The sequence below is a fragment of the Oncorhynchus nerka genome, linkage group LG27 (assembly GCF_034236695.1).
Source record: "Oncorhynchus nerka isolate Pitt River linkage group LG27, Oner_Uvic_2.0, whole genome shotgun sequence".
Classification (NCBI taxonomy): domain Eukaryota; kingdom Metazoa; phylum Chordata; class Actinopteri; order Salmoniformes; family Salmonidae; genus Oncorhynchus; species Oncorhynchus nerka.
In genome coordinates, this window is record NC_088422.1 from 21,773,386 (window position 1) to 21,788,704 (window position 15,319).

The 15,319-nt window shown below is 43.2% G+C and overlaps 1 protein-coding gene across 4 annotated transcripts in view; it reads right to left on the reverse strand.

Moving 5' to 3' along the window:
• The window catches only part of LOC115111355 (intermembrane lipid transfer protein VPS13A-like), a 73,685-nt gene that overhangs the window by 29,285 nt on the left and 29,081 nt on the right, over positions 1-15,319 (reverse strand). For 2 of the 4 annotated variants that reach the window (XM_029637318.2, XM_029637316.2), the window contains exons 42-52: positions 13,269-13,421; positions 12,754-13,015; positions 12,271-12,431; positions 11,997-12,100; positions 10,037-10,331; positions 8,292-8,726; positions 8,050-8,154; positions 7,694-7,840; positions 7,295-7,426; positions 6,982-7,115; positions 5,384-5,513 (exon numbers count right to left, since the gene is read on the reverse strand). In XM_029637318.2, coding sequence (XP_029493178.2) covers positions 5,384-5,513; positions 6,982-7,115; positions 7,295-7,426; positions 7,694-7,840; positions 8,050-8,154; positions 8,292-8,726; positions 10,037-10,331; positions 11,997-12,100; positions 12,271-12,431; positions 12,754-13,015; positions 13,269-13,421 — 2,058 coding nt within the window. The remainder of the gene's footprint in view (positions 1-5,383; positions 5,514-6,981; positions 7,116-7,294; positions 7,427-7,693; positions 7,841-8,049; positions 8,155-8,291; positions 8,727-10,036; positions 10,332-11,996; positions 12,101-12,270; positions 12,432-12,753; positions 13,016-13,268; positions 13,422-15,319) is intronic. The other 2 variants (XM_029637319.2, XM_029637317.2) reach the window with 1 other exon arrangement.

Consider the following 15,319-nt stretch of genomic DNA (forward strand, 5'->3'; position numbering starts at 1 on the left):
TGGCCTGGCCTCCACAATCACCCGACCTCAACCCAATTGAGATGGTTTGGGATGAGTTAGACCGCAGAGTGAAGGAAATGCAGCCAACAAGTGCTCAGCATATGTGGGAAGTCCTACAAGACTGTTGGAAAAGCATTCCTTCTTGGAAAAGCATTCCTTATGAAGGAGGTTGAGAGAATTCCAAGAGTGTGCAAAGCTGTCATCAAGGCAAAGGGTGGCTACTTTGAAGAATGTCAAATATAAAATATACTTTGATTTGTTTAATACTTTTTGGTCCCTACATGATTCCATATGTGTTATTTCATAGTTTTGATGTCTTCACTATTATTCTACATTTTAGGAAATAGTCAAAATAAAGAAAAACCCTGGAATGAGAAGGTATGCCCAAACTTTTGACTGGTACTGTATATATTTTTGTATCAATCTACACACAATACCCCATAATGGCAAAGTAAAAACAGGTTTGCACATTTCTAAAAATAAAAAATGAAATAGAAATACCTTTACATAAGTATTCAGACGCTTTGCTATGATACTTGAAATTGAGCTCAGGTGCATCCTGTTTCCATTGATCATCTACAACTTGATTGGAGTCCACCTGTGGTGAATTCAATTGATTGGACATGATTTGGAAAGGCACACACCTGTCTGTATAAGGTTCCACAATTGACAATGCATGTCAGAGCAAAAACAAGGACATGAAATCAAAGGAATTGTCCGTAGAGCTCTGAGACAGGATTGTGCCGAGGCCCAGATCTGGGGATGGGTACCAAAACATTTCTGCAGCATTTAAGGTACACAATAACACAGTGGTCTCCATCATTCTAAAATATAAGACATTTGGAACCATCAAGACTCTTCCTAGTGCTGGCCTTGCCAAACTGAGCAATCAAGGGAGAAGGACCTTGGTCAGGGAGGTGACCCGAGAACCTGATGGTCACTCTGACAGAGCTCCAGAGTTCCTCTGTGGAGATGGGAGAACCTTCCAGAAGGACAACCATCTCTGCAGAACTCCACCAATCAGGCCTTTATGGTAGAGTGGCCAGACGGAAGCCACTCCTCGGTAAAAGGCACATGACAGCCCGCTTGGAGTTTGCCAAAAGGCACCTAAAGGCTCGCAGACCATGAGAAACAATATTGAACTCTTTGGCCTGAACGCCAAGTGTCACGTAGGTAAGGTATGCATAACTCCAGAATCCAGGAGTCGCCTCTTCACTGTTGACGTTGAGACTGTTGTTTTGCAGGGACTATTTAATGAAGCTGCCAGTTGAGTACTTGTGAGGCGTCTGTTTCTCAAACTAGACACCTCTAATGTAATTGTCCTCTTGCTCAGTTGTGCACCCGGGACTCCCACTCCTCTTTTATATTCTGGTTAGAGCCCGTTTGCGCTGGTCTGTGAAGGGAGTAGTACACAGAGTTTTATGAGATCTTCAGTCTCTTGGCAATTTCTCGCATTGAATAGCTTTCATTTCGCAGAACAAGAATAGACTGATGAGTTTCAGAAGGAGGTTATTTGTTTCTGGACATTTTGAGCCTGTGATCGAACACACAAATGCTGATGCTCCAGATACTCAACTAGTCTAAAGAAGGCCAGAACCCCTCTTTTTACGCTTCTGCTACTCTCTGTTCATCATATATGCATTGTCTTCCCTCACGATGCCATCTATTTTGTGAAGTGCACCAGTCCCTCCTGCAGCAAAGCACCCCCACAACTTGCTGTCACCCCTGTGCTTCACGGTTGGGATGGTGTTATTCTGCTTGCAAGCACCCCCCTTTTTCCTCCAAACATAACAATGGTCATTATGGCCAAACGGTTCTGTTTTTGTTTCATCAGACCAGAGGACATTTCCCCAAAAAGTACGATATTTGTCCCCATGTGCAGTTGCAAACAGTAGTCTGGCTTTTTTATGGCAGTTTTGGAGCAGTGGCTTCTTCCTTGCTGAGCGGCCTTTCAGGTAAGTCGATATAGGACTCGTTTTACTGTGGATATAGATACTTTTGTACCTGTTTCCTCCAGCCTCTTCTCAAGGTATTTTGCTGTTGTTCTGGGATTGATTTGCACTTTGCGCACCAAAGTACATTAATCTCTAGGAAACAGAATGCGTCTCCTTCCTGAGCGGTATGACGGCTGCGTGGTCCCATGGTGTTTATACTTGCGTACTACTGTTTGTACAGATTGTTTGTAAAGATGAACGTGGTACCTTCAGGTGTTTGGAAATTGCTCCCAAGGATGAACCAGACTTCTGGAGGTCTACAATTTTTTTCTGAGGTCTTGGCTGACTTCTTTTGATTTTCCCATGATGTCAAGCAAAGTTTGAAGGTAGGCCTTGAAATACATCCACCTCCAATTAACTCAAATTATGTCAATTAGCCTATCAGAAGCTTCTAAAACCAAGACATAATTTTCTGGAATCTTCCAAGCAGTTTAAAGGCACAGTCAACTTAGTGTATGTAAACTTCTGACCCACTGGAATTGTGATACAGTGAATTATAAGTGAAATAATCTGTCTGAAAACAATTGCTGGAAAAATTACTTGTCATGAACAAAGAGGATGTCTTAACCGACTTGCCAAAACTATATTTTGTTAAGAAGAGATTTGTGGAGTGGTTGAAAAACAAGTTTTAATGACTCCAACCTAAGTGTATGTAAACTTCCGACTTCAACTGTATGTATATCTATATATATATATATATTTTGCTTTTGAGACAATATGTGTGGGCAGACGATGCAAATTGGAGGAACCATTATATGCATATTCCATAATGATATTCAGTACAAACTTTGATTGAGAAATTATGTTGTCATATTTTTTTTTAAAGAGCTCCCTCCCCTAAAACGATTGTACTAAACCACGCATTAAATTGTATGTCTAGATTGACAGAAATAGTAGCAAAAGGTGAAGTTTAACTTTCGTTGCACAAATAGACAAAAATGTTGGGATTACATAATGACAAAAGACTTCAGAATGTATTACTCAGCAGTGATGCTGTCGGTCTGAACGGAGCGCAAGACCTAAGCTACTATGCGTTGTAGGTAGGTTGCACATTGCTCGAATAATATGGAAATAGGCCTAGGCCAACCATCAATTATTTTATTTTGCTCAGCTCTAAAGTTAATAACACACTGAACTGTTACAGTAGTTCACCTCCTAGAGAAACTATAACACTCTGGATAAGAGCGTCTGCTAAATGACTTAAATGTAATGTAAATGTAAGTTTTCTTTTGACTTCTCATTCGTTTCCATTTGGGTATTGTTTGACTTCTCATTCGTTTCCATTTGGGTATGGTTTGACTTCTCAGTCGTTTCCATTTGGGTATGGTTTGACTTCTCAGTCGTTTCCATTTGGGTATGGTTTGACTTCTCAGTCGTTTCCATTTGGGTATTGTTTGACTTCTCAGTCGTTTCCATTTGGGTATTGTTTGACTTCTCAGTCGTTTCCATTTGGGTATTGTTTGACTTCTCAGTTGTTTCCATTTGGGTATTGTTTGACTTCTCAGTTGTTTCCATTTGGGTATTGTTTGACTTCTCAGTTGTTTCCATTTTGGTATTGTTCGCTCAATTTCACTTACTGTGGCCTGAAATATTTGTCATTCAAAATAAAACTGTGATTGAGAATAGCCAAGCTATAGACTATGACTTTCATTCCCATTTGAAAGCTGCAACTTCAGGACAAACACATTATTATAATATTTGGGAAACACACTTCATAACTTGTCATTTATGATATTTCAGTTAGTTGGATTAGTCTAGGCTTTTGGCCATTTGGTTCACATTGGCAATGAGGCATTTTATTTCTGTCATGCATGCTTCATTTCATTCTTATACTAGCCTACAAGCTTTGCTCAAACTAGGGTTCCAAATGGCCAAAAGCCTAGACTAATCCAACTAACTGAAATATCATAAATGACAAGTTATGAAGTGTGTTTCCCAAAACATGGTAAGGTAATAATGAGATTGATAGAACAAACAATAGCAAGATAAGAAAACATAAAATGAGTTGTAATATTTGTCATTCAAAATAAAACTGTGATTGAGAATAGCCAAGCTATAGACTACGACTTTCATTCCCATTTGCCACAGTGTCTCCTGACCCCTCCTGTCTCAGCCTCCAGTATTTATGCTGCAGTAGTTTATGTGTCGGGGGGGCTAGGGTCAGTTTGTTATATCTGGAGCACTTCTCCTGTCCTATTCGGTGTCCTGTGTGAATCTAAGTGTGCGTTCTCTAATTCTTCCCTTCTCTCTTTCTTTCTCTCTCTCGGAGGACCTGAGCCCTAGGACCATGCCCCAGGACTACCTGACATGATGACTCCTTGCTGTCCCCAGTCCACCTGGCCGTGCTGCTGCTCCAGTTTCAACTGTTCTGCCTTATTATTATTCGACCATGCTGGTCATTTATGAACATTTGAACATCTTGGCCATGTTCTGTTATAATCTCCACCCGGCACAGCCAGAAGAGGACTGGCCACCCCACATAGCCTGGTTCCTCTCTAGGTTTCTTCCTAGGTTTTGGCCTTTCTAGGGAGTTTTTCCTAGCCACCGTGCTTCTACACCTGCATTGCTTGCTGTTTGGGGTTTTAGGCTGGGTTTCTGTACAGCACTTTGAGATATCAGCTGATGTACGAAGGGCTATATAAATACATTTGATTTGATGTTTTTAGCTTATTCAAATACAATTAAAAACTTTCTGAGCCTACTAGAACTGTTCAATTCATTTATTGTTTAGTCATGAAATAGCGCAGTGGGAGAAATCCAGGATCCATAAAACTGAGAAGCTTAATAGGTCAAGTCATATCCAGAGAGACAAAAAAATAGCTTGCGAGATTGTGTAGTTCATACCACCCCAACACCGTATTGCAAGCAAAACCTTTTAGCAGCTCCCCTCTTGACAGAGAGTATATTTCATGCAATTCTACACATTTTGATAATGGGGCGTAGATAACATGTTGCAGTTTTAAAGCAATGTTGCAATTCTACACATTTTGCTTTGGGGTGGAGAGAAGATTTTGCAATTTTATAACACATTTCAAGCAATTGTACTCATTTTGCTATGGGGTGGAGAGAAGTTTTTAATATGATATCTGAGTGAGACTGACTAACAAAATCAATGGGGGCTCCCCGGACCGTAATTTGAGTGACCATCAATTACTGACACACTGTAAGAGAAAATCTGCTGATGCACAACCAAATTTCAAAATTGCACCTTGTGTATTCTAATATTCTATGTTGATCCGAGGGCTTCAAAAGTGGCCGTCAGTTGCCCATCCTCTGTCACATCATGATGTCATCACCATCGACGATGGCTGCTAATCATCCCCGATAGACGGTGCTATGGTAATATACACAACCCTAGTAGAAGTGAATAGAAAGCTGTGTTACGGTACCTCTTCACTCTTCAGCTCGCCACTGTAGCTACCACACTGCCAGGCCAGGGAGCGTGACCCGGTGGGCTCAGCCCAGGTATAGTACACCGCCTTCCCCGGGCTCAGCTTGTCCTTCTCCTTCTGACTGCTACTTGTGCACACACACACACGCACGCACACACACACACGTAACGGGAAAGAGTTAGAAAGCACACACACAAGACCACGCAAACCCAACCACTAGGAAGATGGCTGGCAGTCAGAAAAAAACATGGGTTATGGAAATGGGTTGGAGAAAATGGAAGGACTAGTAAGCAGAGGTCAGATCCCATTGCCATAGTCCCATCCAAGCAGCAGCAGAGTCCCACTATGAAGCAAATTAACCTGGTATATAGGGGGAGGTCAAAGGGCAAACAGTCATAACATTGTGAAGCCGGAGTTCCTCCTTGATCACTCCACACTCTGTAGTTTGGTCACTAACAATCAGTTGACTCGTGGTTGTTGAACCATACAGTGATATTAATATGTAATACAATATTTTTAAGCATTTATATAATGCACATAATCTATTTTCTTGTAAGCACCAAAACTGAACAAAGGCTCTTTCCCTTCGCCTGCGGTTACCTGGGGGTCCAGCTCTGACCACACTCTGACCACTCCTGAACCATGGGAACACACAGACTGCAAACACCACTGTATATGTGTACGTTCGCTCTATGGCCCATGCCTTCTGCATTAGTAATTGTATGCTAGGGAGAGAATTTAAAGTTCCCAATATGTCCACCCCATCTGAAGCAAGTCACTCATTCAATCTGTTCCTACCCCATATCCCTCTCCCTCCCTCCCTCCCTCCCCCCAAGGTCTGAGTGGGTGAGAGCTAGAGTACCCGTGGTACCCTGGGTCCTGCTACCTGCGCTGGGTCTCCTCTAGTGAGAAGGAGAGTTCGAGCAGCTCGTCTGCCAAGCATTTTGACAAGTCTTTCCGCAATCTGCCCGTCCAAACAAAAACCAAACAAATCCATAAACACACACAAACACATTTCAGACAAACAATGTGTCACTAGCTAAGAATTCTGACTTAAAGCAAAATAAGTGTCAATCACAAGTCACTAACCAAAGGAAATTCATCCATGCAAACAGGGCAAATACAGACAAAACACAAAATTGAAGAAAACAAAAACCCTGTATTAAAACAAATAAAAAGTAAGTGCAAACAACAAAGAAAACTGAGGAACAACAAGTACAAACAAAAGATAGAGGTGTATCCTGCACGCAGCACAGCCTGGGAACTTTGCTGAACCTGAGGCTGTAAACATGCAGCTTTCATTCAGAAACCAATGAGGACAGCCTCAACACTTATTTTGTACTGTTAACTTATGTTCCCATAAATAATCGCCACTATCTCAAGGACACTGCTAAAAGGAAAGTTGAGACATCCCACTTCAAGATAGACTAAGATTTATGAGGAATATAGGTTGTTTCAGTGCATTGCACCTGTTTTAAGAATAACATGTCACCCATTTAACATATTTCTGCTTATTGCCCTGTTTACCTACCTTCCTCCCTCCCCATCCTTCCCCTCCTCCCCCATCCACCCCCTCCCTCCAGTCTTTCCTTTACCTCTGGTAGAACTCCAGCGTCTGCTCCAGGGTGTGGTTGATGATGAGGAAGGGGGCGGCTCCATCGTGGTAGTCTGAAAAACGGATAATGATCGAGTGGTCTGATAGGTTCACGTCCACAATGACTCCGCCCAGCTGGAAAATACAAGAGGAAAGCCAAATTAAAAGTGGTAGTACTAGTACATTAAGGAACCAAACTTGGAAAATGTATTTATCGCCACATCATCAGCTTATACAGTAGTTACCCACAAACACTCCAGTACGTACAGTCCTTAAGTTTGTGTGTGTGTAGTGCAATTTCAGGCATTACTCACAGTGTTGTCTAGGTGCAGCAACAGGCAGTTTTCTGGTTTGGTGAAGTCCATGGTTTGAGGGGTTGACTGACAGCCTTCTACCTTGATTTTGAGCTTCTTGGAGTCCTTCTCGGGCCAGAATGGGATGGCTGCCTGAGTAGCACAGAAAGAACGAGAGAGGCAAGTGAGAGAGAGAAGAGAGTGAGAGAAGAGAGTGAGAGAGAGACAAAAACAGAGAGGTCAGTTTCACTACATGGATATGCTATGCAGGGTAGGGCTCCATTATTCCATTTAAAAATTCTGAAAATAACTGATATTCAAGCCCTGATTTGAACATATTTTTACTATTAGCACTTTTCATTGCACTTCCTGAATGGATTGAATTGCATTGGGGGTTGTAGGTAGCTCTAGTTGTGGTACCTGGTGTGGTTTGGCCTTGGTCCAGTGTTCCTGGCCCTCCTCTCCCACCCAGATCACATGCTTGGTCCTGTTCACCAACAGGTAGTATGGCACAAAGCTCACGATACGGGTCAGGCTGAAACTGCTGGGGTCAATCTTCACCCCGATCTTCAATCAAACCATAGAAAGCCACAATCAACCTGAATCAATCCACTCATCATCTGTGGATTGTTCAATGTTCAGCAAATCACACTCCATGACCATTCTGAAAGTTGTTGAAAGGGTGAACATCAACCATCACTATAATTCTGCTGGTGTCACTTCAAATAAACTCCCAGCAGGTTCTCTGCTAGTAGTCTTGATTCACCACCACTCACCAGGTAATCTTTGAGCCTCCCTTTGCACTTCACTTCACCATAGCTACCCACGGTATCCAGGGAGAAATCATCAGACAGCTCGCTGTCCGAGATCATCAGCCGCACCTGCCACGGGGAGAGAGAAAGGTTCGGCGAGACAAGCAGTAAGGATTAGGTCTTTAAGATTAGGCATTATCATTTAAAAAAATAGCAGGCCCGCCATTTGGTGTGCGCTTTGACCAAAGTCAATCCCCACCCACTACCTTGTTGTTGTGCAGAAAGTTGCGTGGCTTGAAGGAGAAGAGCAGGGGCATGTCATAGTCCATGGCGTGTTTGCGGTGGATGTCGTCGGCCTTGTATTGTAGCAGGCGACCCGTCTTGTTCACCATCCAGTAGGGAGAATGGATGGCCACCTCAGTCAGGCCCGCATCGTACTTCACATGCACCGCAATGTCCAGCTCTGCCCGCTTCCTTTCTCCACCCTCCCCTAACCTAACCTCCTCATCTTCATCGCGCAGGGAGTGGAACACAATGAAGGTGATCTCGTCCTGGTCGCCACGGAGACCATAGTGGGCCTTCCAATCCTGCCCCAGGTAGTTGAGGAGGCGGAGTTCCAGGCTTGACAGGTCCATGACGGCGGTGTGAAGCTCTGCTGAGTGGCCGTCCATCAATGTGATGGGGGCGGGCTCTTCACTATCCTGTCAGCCAATCAACACACACAATATCAATCAGTGACCAATAATAGTCATGTGAGGGTGAAGGTCTGAGGATATATGACATACATATATATCCAGTGGTAGAAAAAGTACCCAGTAGTCATACTTGAGTAAAAGTAAAGATACCTTAAAAGAAAATGACTCAAGTAAAAGTCACCCAGTAAAATACTACTTGAGTAAAAGTATTTTGTTTCAAATATACTTAAGAATCAAAAGTAAACGTAATTGCTAAAATATAAGTAAAAGTAGAAATGATTTCAAATTCCTTAAATAAAGCAAAGCAGACGGTAGGGCTGGGCAATATGGCCAAAATATTATATCACGGTATTTTTTTTTTTAAATGGACGGTATGATGGTATTTTTAGTTTTTGAATAATAAAAGTTGAACATTTGCTTTATGAGTAGTGAGTGATCCTAGGGTGGCGACACATACATTCTAAGTGATATCAATGAGTCTTTCTCCATTCTGATTGTTATATACTGTTCAATTCAACTTCAACCAAAACAAATTGCAGCACTTTTATAATTTCTGCATTTCCTGCATTCAATTGCAGTGGTGGAAAAATACCCAATTGTCATACTTGAGTAAAAATAAAAGGTACGTTAATAGAAAATGACTCAAGTGAAAGTCACCCAGTAAAATACTACTTGAGTATAAGTATAAAAGTATTTCATTTTAAATTAAGTATCAAAAGTAAATGTTTTTGCTAAAATATACTTAAGTATCAAAAGTAAAAGTATAAATCCTTTCAAATTCCTTATATTAAGCAAACCAGATGGCACCATTTTCTTTTTTTTTACATTTCCGGATAGCCAGGGACACACTCCAACACTAAGACGTAAAAACAAAAATATAACTGTTTGGCCATAATGACCATCGTTATATTTGGAAGAAAAATGGGGATGCTTGCAAGCCGAAGAATTGTTAAAAACGGAGTTTAAATGTATTTGGCTAAGGTGTATGTAAACTTCCGACTTCAACTGTATATCTATGTGCAGTATGAAGGTGATAAGAGGAGCAGTTGTAACATACTGTAGGTCCATTTCTCTAATGGTGGGTAGGGACTCAGGAGTAATGTGGCTAGTAGCCACTGATCTGTCTATGTGTGTGTGTTTTGGTTTTCTTCACAACAATATTGAAAGAAGTCAAATTTGGACAAGTGGGGAGATTTCACCGGTCCGCACAAGGAAAAGGCTATTTTAGGCTTATCAATTGTTTTCAATGACGATGATTGTTCATTGATTGTTTGGTCCCCACAAGGATAAAAAAACAAGTGTGTGTGTGTGTGTACCTGTAGGCGATAGGTGATGGGGTAGGGTAGAAGGTTCCGGAGCAGGACGGAGGGCCACAGGTGCAGGATGTAGGGCTCATCAAAGTGCTCCCCGGCCACTCCCGTGTGTTGTGATGTCACTGTGTCTTTCAGAGGTACGATGTTGACCATTAGCACGCTGGCGCTGTTGCCATGTCGATGACAGGTCTGCTGTACACGTGCGCCAGGCTGCTGACTCACTGACTCGTAGCTGAAGCCCTCGGAAGAATCATATTGATTGTCTCCTTCGGTTACCGGCTGCAGGCTCAACTTTGACCTAAGGGGGGTGGACACACAGCAGTCAGTGTGTGTGTGGTGTGTGTGTGTTGAGGACAACTTCCTGGGCTTCAGGAGGAAGGCCAATGGAAAATTGGACACTCGTGCTGCAGGGTTTGGAGTCTGGTCAGACCTCAATGACATGTGCAACCGGAATAGAGTGGAGCTCTGATGAACATGGACTGATATGCAAACTGAGCCAGTGACTGCCTCTGATGCAGTTGTGGCAGATTGCAGTGTTTTTGTGGAGGCTTCTGTCACCCATGATGGAACATCTCATCCTACATCCAGGACAACACTCCTTGGTATCAGACGGATGCAGCTACTGCAACACTGGACTGGCCTGAGGCAGCAGGGGAAACTCACTGCCCTGGACTGTGCTGACCACTGTCGCCCATTGGAGGCAGGTAGCCTAGTGGTTAGAGCGTTAGACTAGTAACCAAAAGGTTGCAAGATCGAATCCACAAGCTGACAAGCTGTCGTTCTGCCCTGAACAAGGCAGTTAACCCACTGTTCCTAGGCCATCATTGAAAATAATTTGTTCTTAACTGACTTGCCTAGTTAAATAAAGGTAAAATAAAATACAATTCCATGTACCAGAATGCTGCCATTGGCAAGGACAATCTCACCTTTACTGTTAAGGCGAGGCTGCAAGTTCTACCAACAAAATATAAACTAGTACTCTGGTACCCTGCAAGCCATAACCCATTTTGTATTATACATGTGTCAAATGTAATGGAGTCCATGTTGTGAATGGTTGCTGTTCATACAAGGATTTGTACTATTGCCTCTTTGTCGACCTGATAGCCAGCGAGGTGAGACCGGTAGTCTCACCAACAGCACACATCCAGGAAGCTGGTTTGTCTCAGCCTCCAGTATTTATGCTGCAGTAGTTTATGTGTCGGGGGGCTAGGGTCAGTTTGTTATATCTGGAGTACTTCTCCTGTCCTATTCGGTGTCCTGTGTGAATCTAAGTATGCGTTCTCTAATTCTCTCCTTCTCTCTTTCTTTCTCTCTCTCGGAGGACCTGAGCCCTAGGACCATGCCCCAGGACTACCTGACATGATGACTCCTTGCTGTCCCCAGTCCACCTGGCCATGCTGCTGCTCCAGTTTCAACTGTTCTGCCTTACTATTATTCGACCATGCTGGTAATTTATGAACATTTGAACATCTTGGCCATGTTCTGTTATAATCTCCACCCGGCACAGCCAGAAGAGGACTGTCCACCCCACATAGCCTGGTTCCTCTCTAGGTTTCTTCCTAGGTTTTGGCCTTTCTAGGGAGTTTTTCCTAGCCACTGTGCTTCTACACCTGCATTGCTTGCTGTTTGGGGTTTTAGGCTGGGTTTCTGTACAGCACTTTGAGATATCAGCTGATGTACGAAGGGCTATATAAATAAATTTGATTTGATTTGATTTTGATTTGATCTAAATTATGAATGTGTTTTCCTGTGTACCAAATATGCCAGATGTTGTTGTTGTTGTGGGGGGGTAATCATTTGACGGCTACATGGGGCAGGCCTTTGCCGATAAGCTGCTGAAATACCAGCCCCTCGTGGCACGCTTGGACAGCCTCATGCATACAGGGACCTATGAAATGTTTGGATCCTTTTTTACTGTAAATTTGATTGGTGGACTCAAAGTATTTAAATGTATGTGTGCTACCTGTAGGAGTCGAGAGGCACGCAGAACTCCTCTGTAGGTAATGACATCCCCAGACACATGGAGCCCTCCATCACTCTGAACGGGATGGAAAAGTGGTTTATGATCTGTAAGGGAGACATGAGAAAGAGACACGTTGTTCAGATAGAAATTATATTCTCTGGGGTCACGTTTAGTACATTCTGGGGTTCGAGTTAAGTACAGTGGAGAGAGAAGGAAGAGGGGTAGGGAAGCAATCCCCCCCCCCCCCCCCCCCCCCTCGGTGACTGTAACTTGCCTGGAAGGGAGAACGGATCTTGATGTGCTTGCTTCCCTGCACAGAGTAGATCTGACAGACCAGGAAGCGGGTGACCCCAGAGACTTTGTGCATGACACTGTACATACCACGCCCCATTTTGATCAACGGAATCATGCTGGCTGAAGTGTGGCCTGCCGGAGCTGAGGACAAGAACATCAAAAGCCATGAGATCAACGACGAAATTGACCCTAGACCCAGCGAACTACTTGTGTTAGCTCCGCAAACAAATGCCAGAGCATTAGGTCAGAACGCTAACACTGTCTTTGACCCAGGGTCTAAATATCAAGGATCGTATTCATAAAGCAACTCAGAATAGGAGCGCTGATCTAGGATCAGGTCCCGTGTCCATATAATCTTATTCATTATGATATAAAAAGCAAGACTGATCCCTAGATTAGAAGTCCTCCTCTGAATATGGGTGCTGGTCTGCAATGGTGTAACTGTTGTAACTGTGTTGCTTACTGGGCTGTATGTAGTAGTCCTTGGCCACCAGCGAGGTCATGGCAGAGAACTGGTCTGAGTGGGTGGTGGTGCGACGGTAGTCCATGTTGACACTCTCTCCGTTCTGCAGCTCTACACGGTTCTCTGTGGCCTCACAGCCCAGGGGGCAGAACATCTCACTGTATACCACTGACACAGTCAGACCCAGACGGTTCTTCACCACGAACGGCGCCTCGTCCTCCTGGAAACTCTCTGATGTCTGCTTGGCCGCCTCCGCAAAGGCCTGCCATGCATTCACAAGCACGTTGGGATGTACAAGAAATAAGGACTACACCAAGCTATCCCAACACATTAAAAACAACCCACTTAGACATAAAAAGTTATTCTTTAAAATGTTTTATTGTGATTATTATTGACAGTATAGATTACGTGATTCCATAATTTAATTTTTAAATTGTTCACAAAAAAGTAATATTTTCAGCTAGTCAATTGAATAGCACATACAAGAGTGCTGGTGTGTGACGTCATTGACTTACCGTGCCCAGGTTACTGAGCATGCCCAGTCCACACTTGGAGAGGGTGATGTTGAGCTGGTCCTTGCTGCTGATGCTGATGATAGTCTTGTAGTCTGGGATGCTGTAGTCTACTTCATCTGATATACCTGAGTACTTTACTGGCTTCTTCTTCATCTGCAGTTGGGGGAAATCATGGCCATTAAGTGTGTGGTGGACAGTGTGTTTACACTATCTGGATGTGCGATGTGTGTGGAACATGGGACAGTGTTTGTGAGTTTGTGTGTGTGTGGTGTGAATGAGAAATTATTTAAAGGTTGACATTGGGCAGAAAATATATGTTTTTAAAGTTTTCTGCTGTATAACTGATCAATGCACTATCATACCATATCTCTACAGCTTCCATCCAAAAATCCTGTGAAATGACGTCAACACATACTGGAAGAGTTACTGGCTAGCTTTTTTGTCACCTAAAACCCTCACAAACTTCTACAGATGCACAATTGAGAGCATCCTGTCGGGCTGTATCACCACCTGGTACGGCAACTGCACCGCCCACAACCGCAAGGCTCTCCAGAGGATGGTGCGGTCTGCACAACGCATCACCGGGGGCAAACAAACTACCCTCCAGGACACCTACAGCACCCGATGTCACAGGAAGGCCAAAAAGATCATCAAGGACAACAACCACCCGAGCCACTGCCTGTTCACCTCGCTACCATCCAGAAGACGAGGACAGTACTGATGCATCAAAGCTGGGACCGAGAGACTGAAAAACAGCTTCTATCTCAAAGCCATCAGACTGTTAAACAGCCATCACTAACACAGAGAGGCTGCTGCCTACATACAGACTTAAAATAATTGGCTACTTTAATAAATGGATCACTAGCCACTTTAATAATGCCACTTTAATAATGTTTACATGTCTTGCATTACTCATCTCATATGTACAGTGCCTTGCGAAAGTATTCGGCCCCCTTGAACTTTGCGACCTTTTGCCACATTTCAGGCTTCAAACATAAAGATATAAAACTGTATTTTTTGTGAAGAATCAACAACAAGTGGGACACAATCATGAAGTGGAACGACATTTATTGGATATTTCAAACTTTTTCAACAAATCAAAAACTGAAAAATTGGGCGTGCAAAATTATTCAGCCCCTTTACTTTCAGTGCAGCAAACTCTCTCCAGAAGTTCAGTGAGAATCTCTGAATGATCCAATGTTGACCTAAATGACTAATGATGATAAATACAATCCACCTGTGTGTAATCAAGTCTCCGTATAAATGCACCTGCACTGTGATAGTCTCAGAGGTCCGTTAAAAGCGCAGAGAGCATCATGAAGAACAAGGAACACACCAGGCAGGTCCGAGATACTGTTGTGAAGAAGTTTAAAGCCGGATTTGGATACAAAAATATTTCCCAAGCTTTAAACATCCCAAGGAGCACTGTGCAAGCGATAATATTGAAATGGAAGGAGTATCAGACCACTGCAAATCTACCAAGACCTGGCCGTCCCTCTAAACTTTCAGCTCATACAAGGAGAAGACTGATCAGAGATGCAGCCAAGAGGCCCATGATCACTCTGGATGAACTGCAGAGATCTACAGCTGAGGTGGGACACTCTGTCCATAGGACAACAATCAGTCGTATATTGCACAAATCTGGCCTTTATGGAAGAGTGGCAAGAAGAAAGCAATTTCTTAAAGATATCCATAAAAAGTGTCGTTTAAAGTTTGCCACAAGCCACCTGGGAGACACACCAAACATGTGGAAGAAGGTGCTCTGGTCAGATGAAACCAAAATTGAACTTTTTGGCAACAATGCAAAACGTTATGTTTTGCACACCATCCCCACTGTCAAACATGGTGGTGGCAGCATCATGGTTTGGGCCTTCTTTTCTTCAGCAGGGACAGGGAAGATGGTTAAAATTGATGGGAAGATGGATGGAGACAAATACTGGACCATTCTGGAAGAAAACCTGATGGAGTCTGCAAAAGACCTGAGACTGGGACGGAGATTTGTCTTCCAACAAGACAATGATCCAAAACATAAAGCAAAATCTACAATGGAA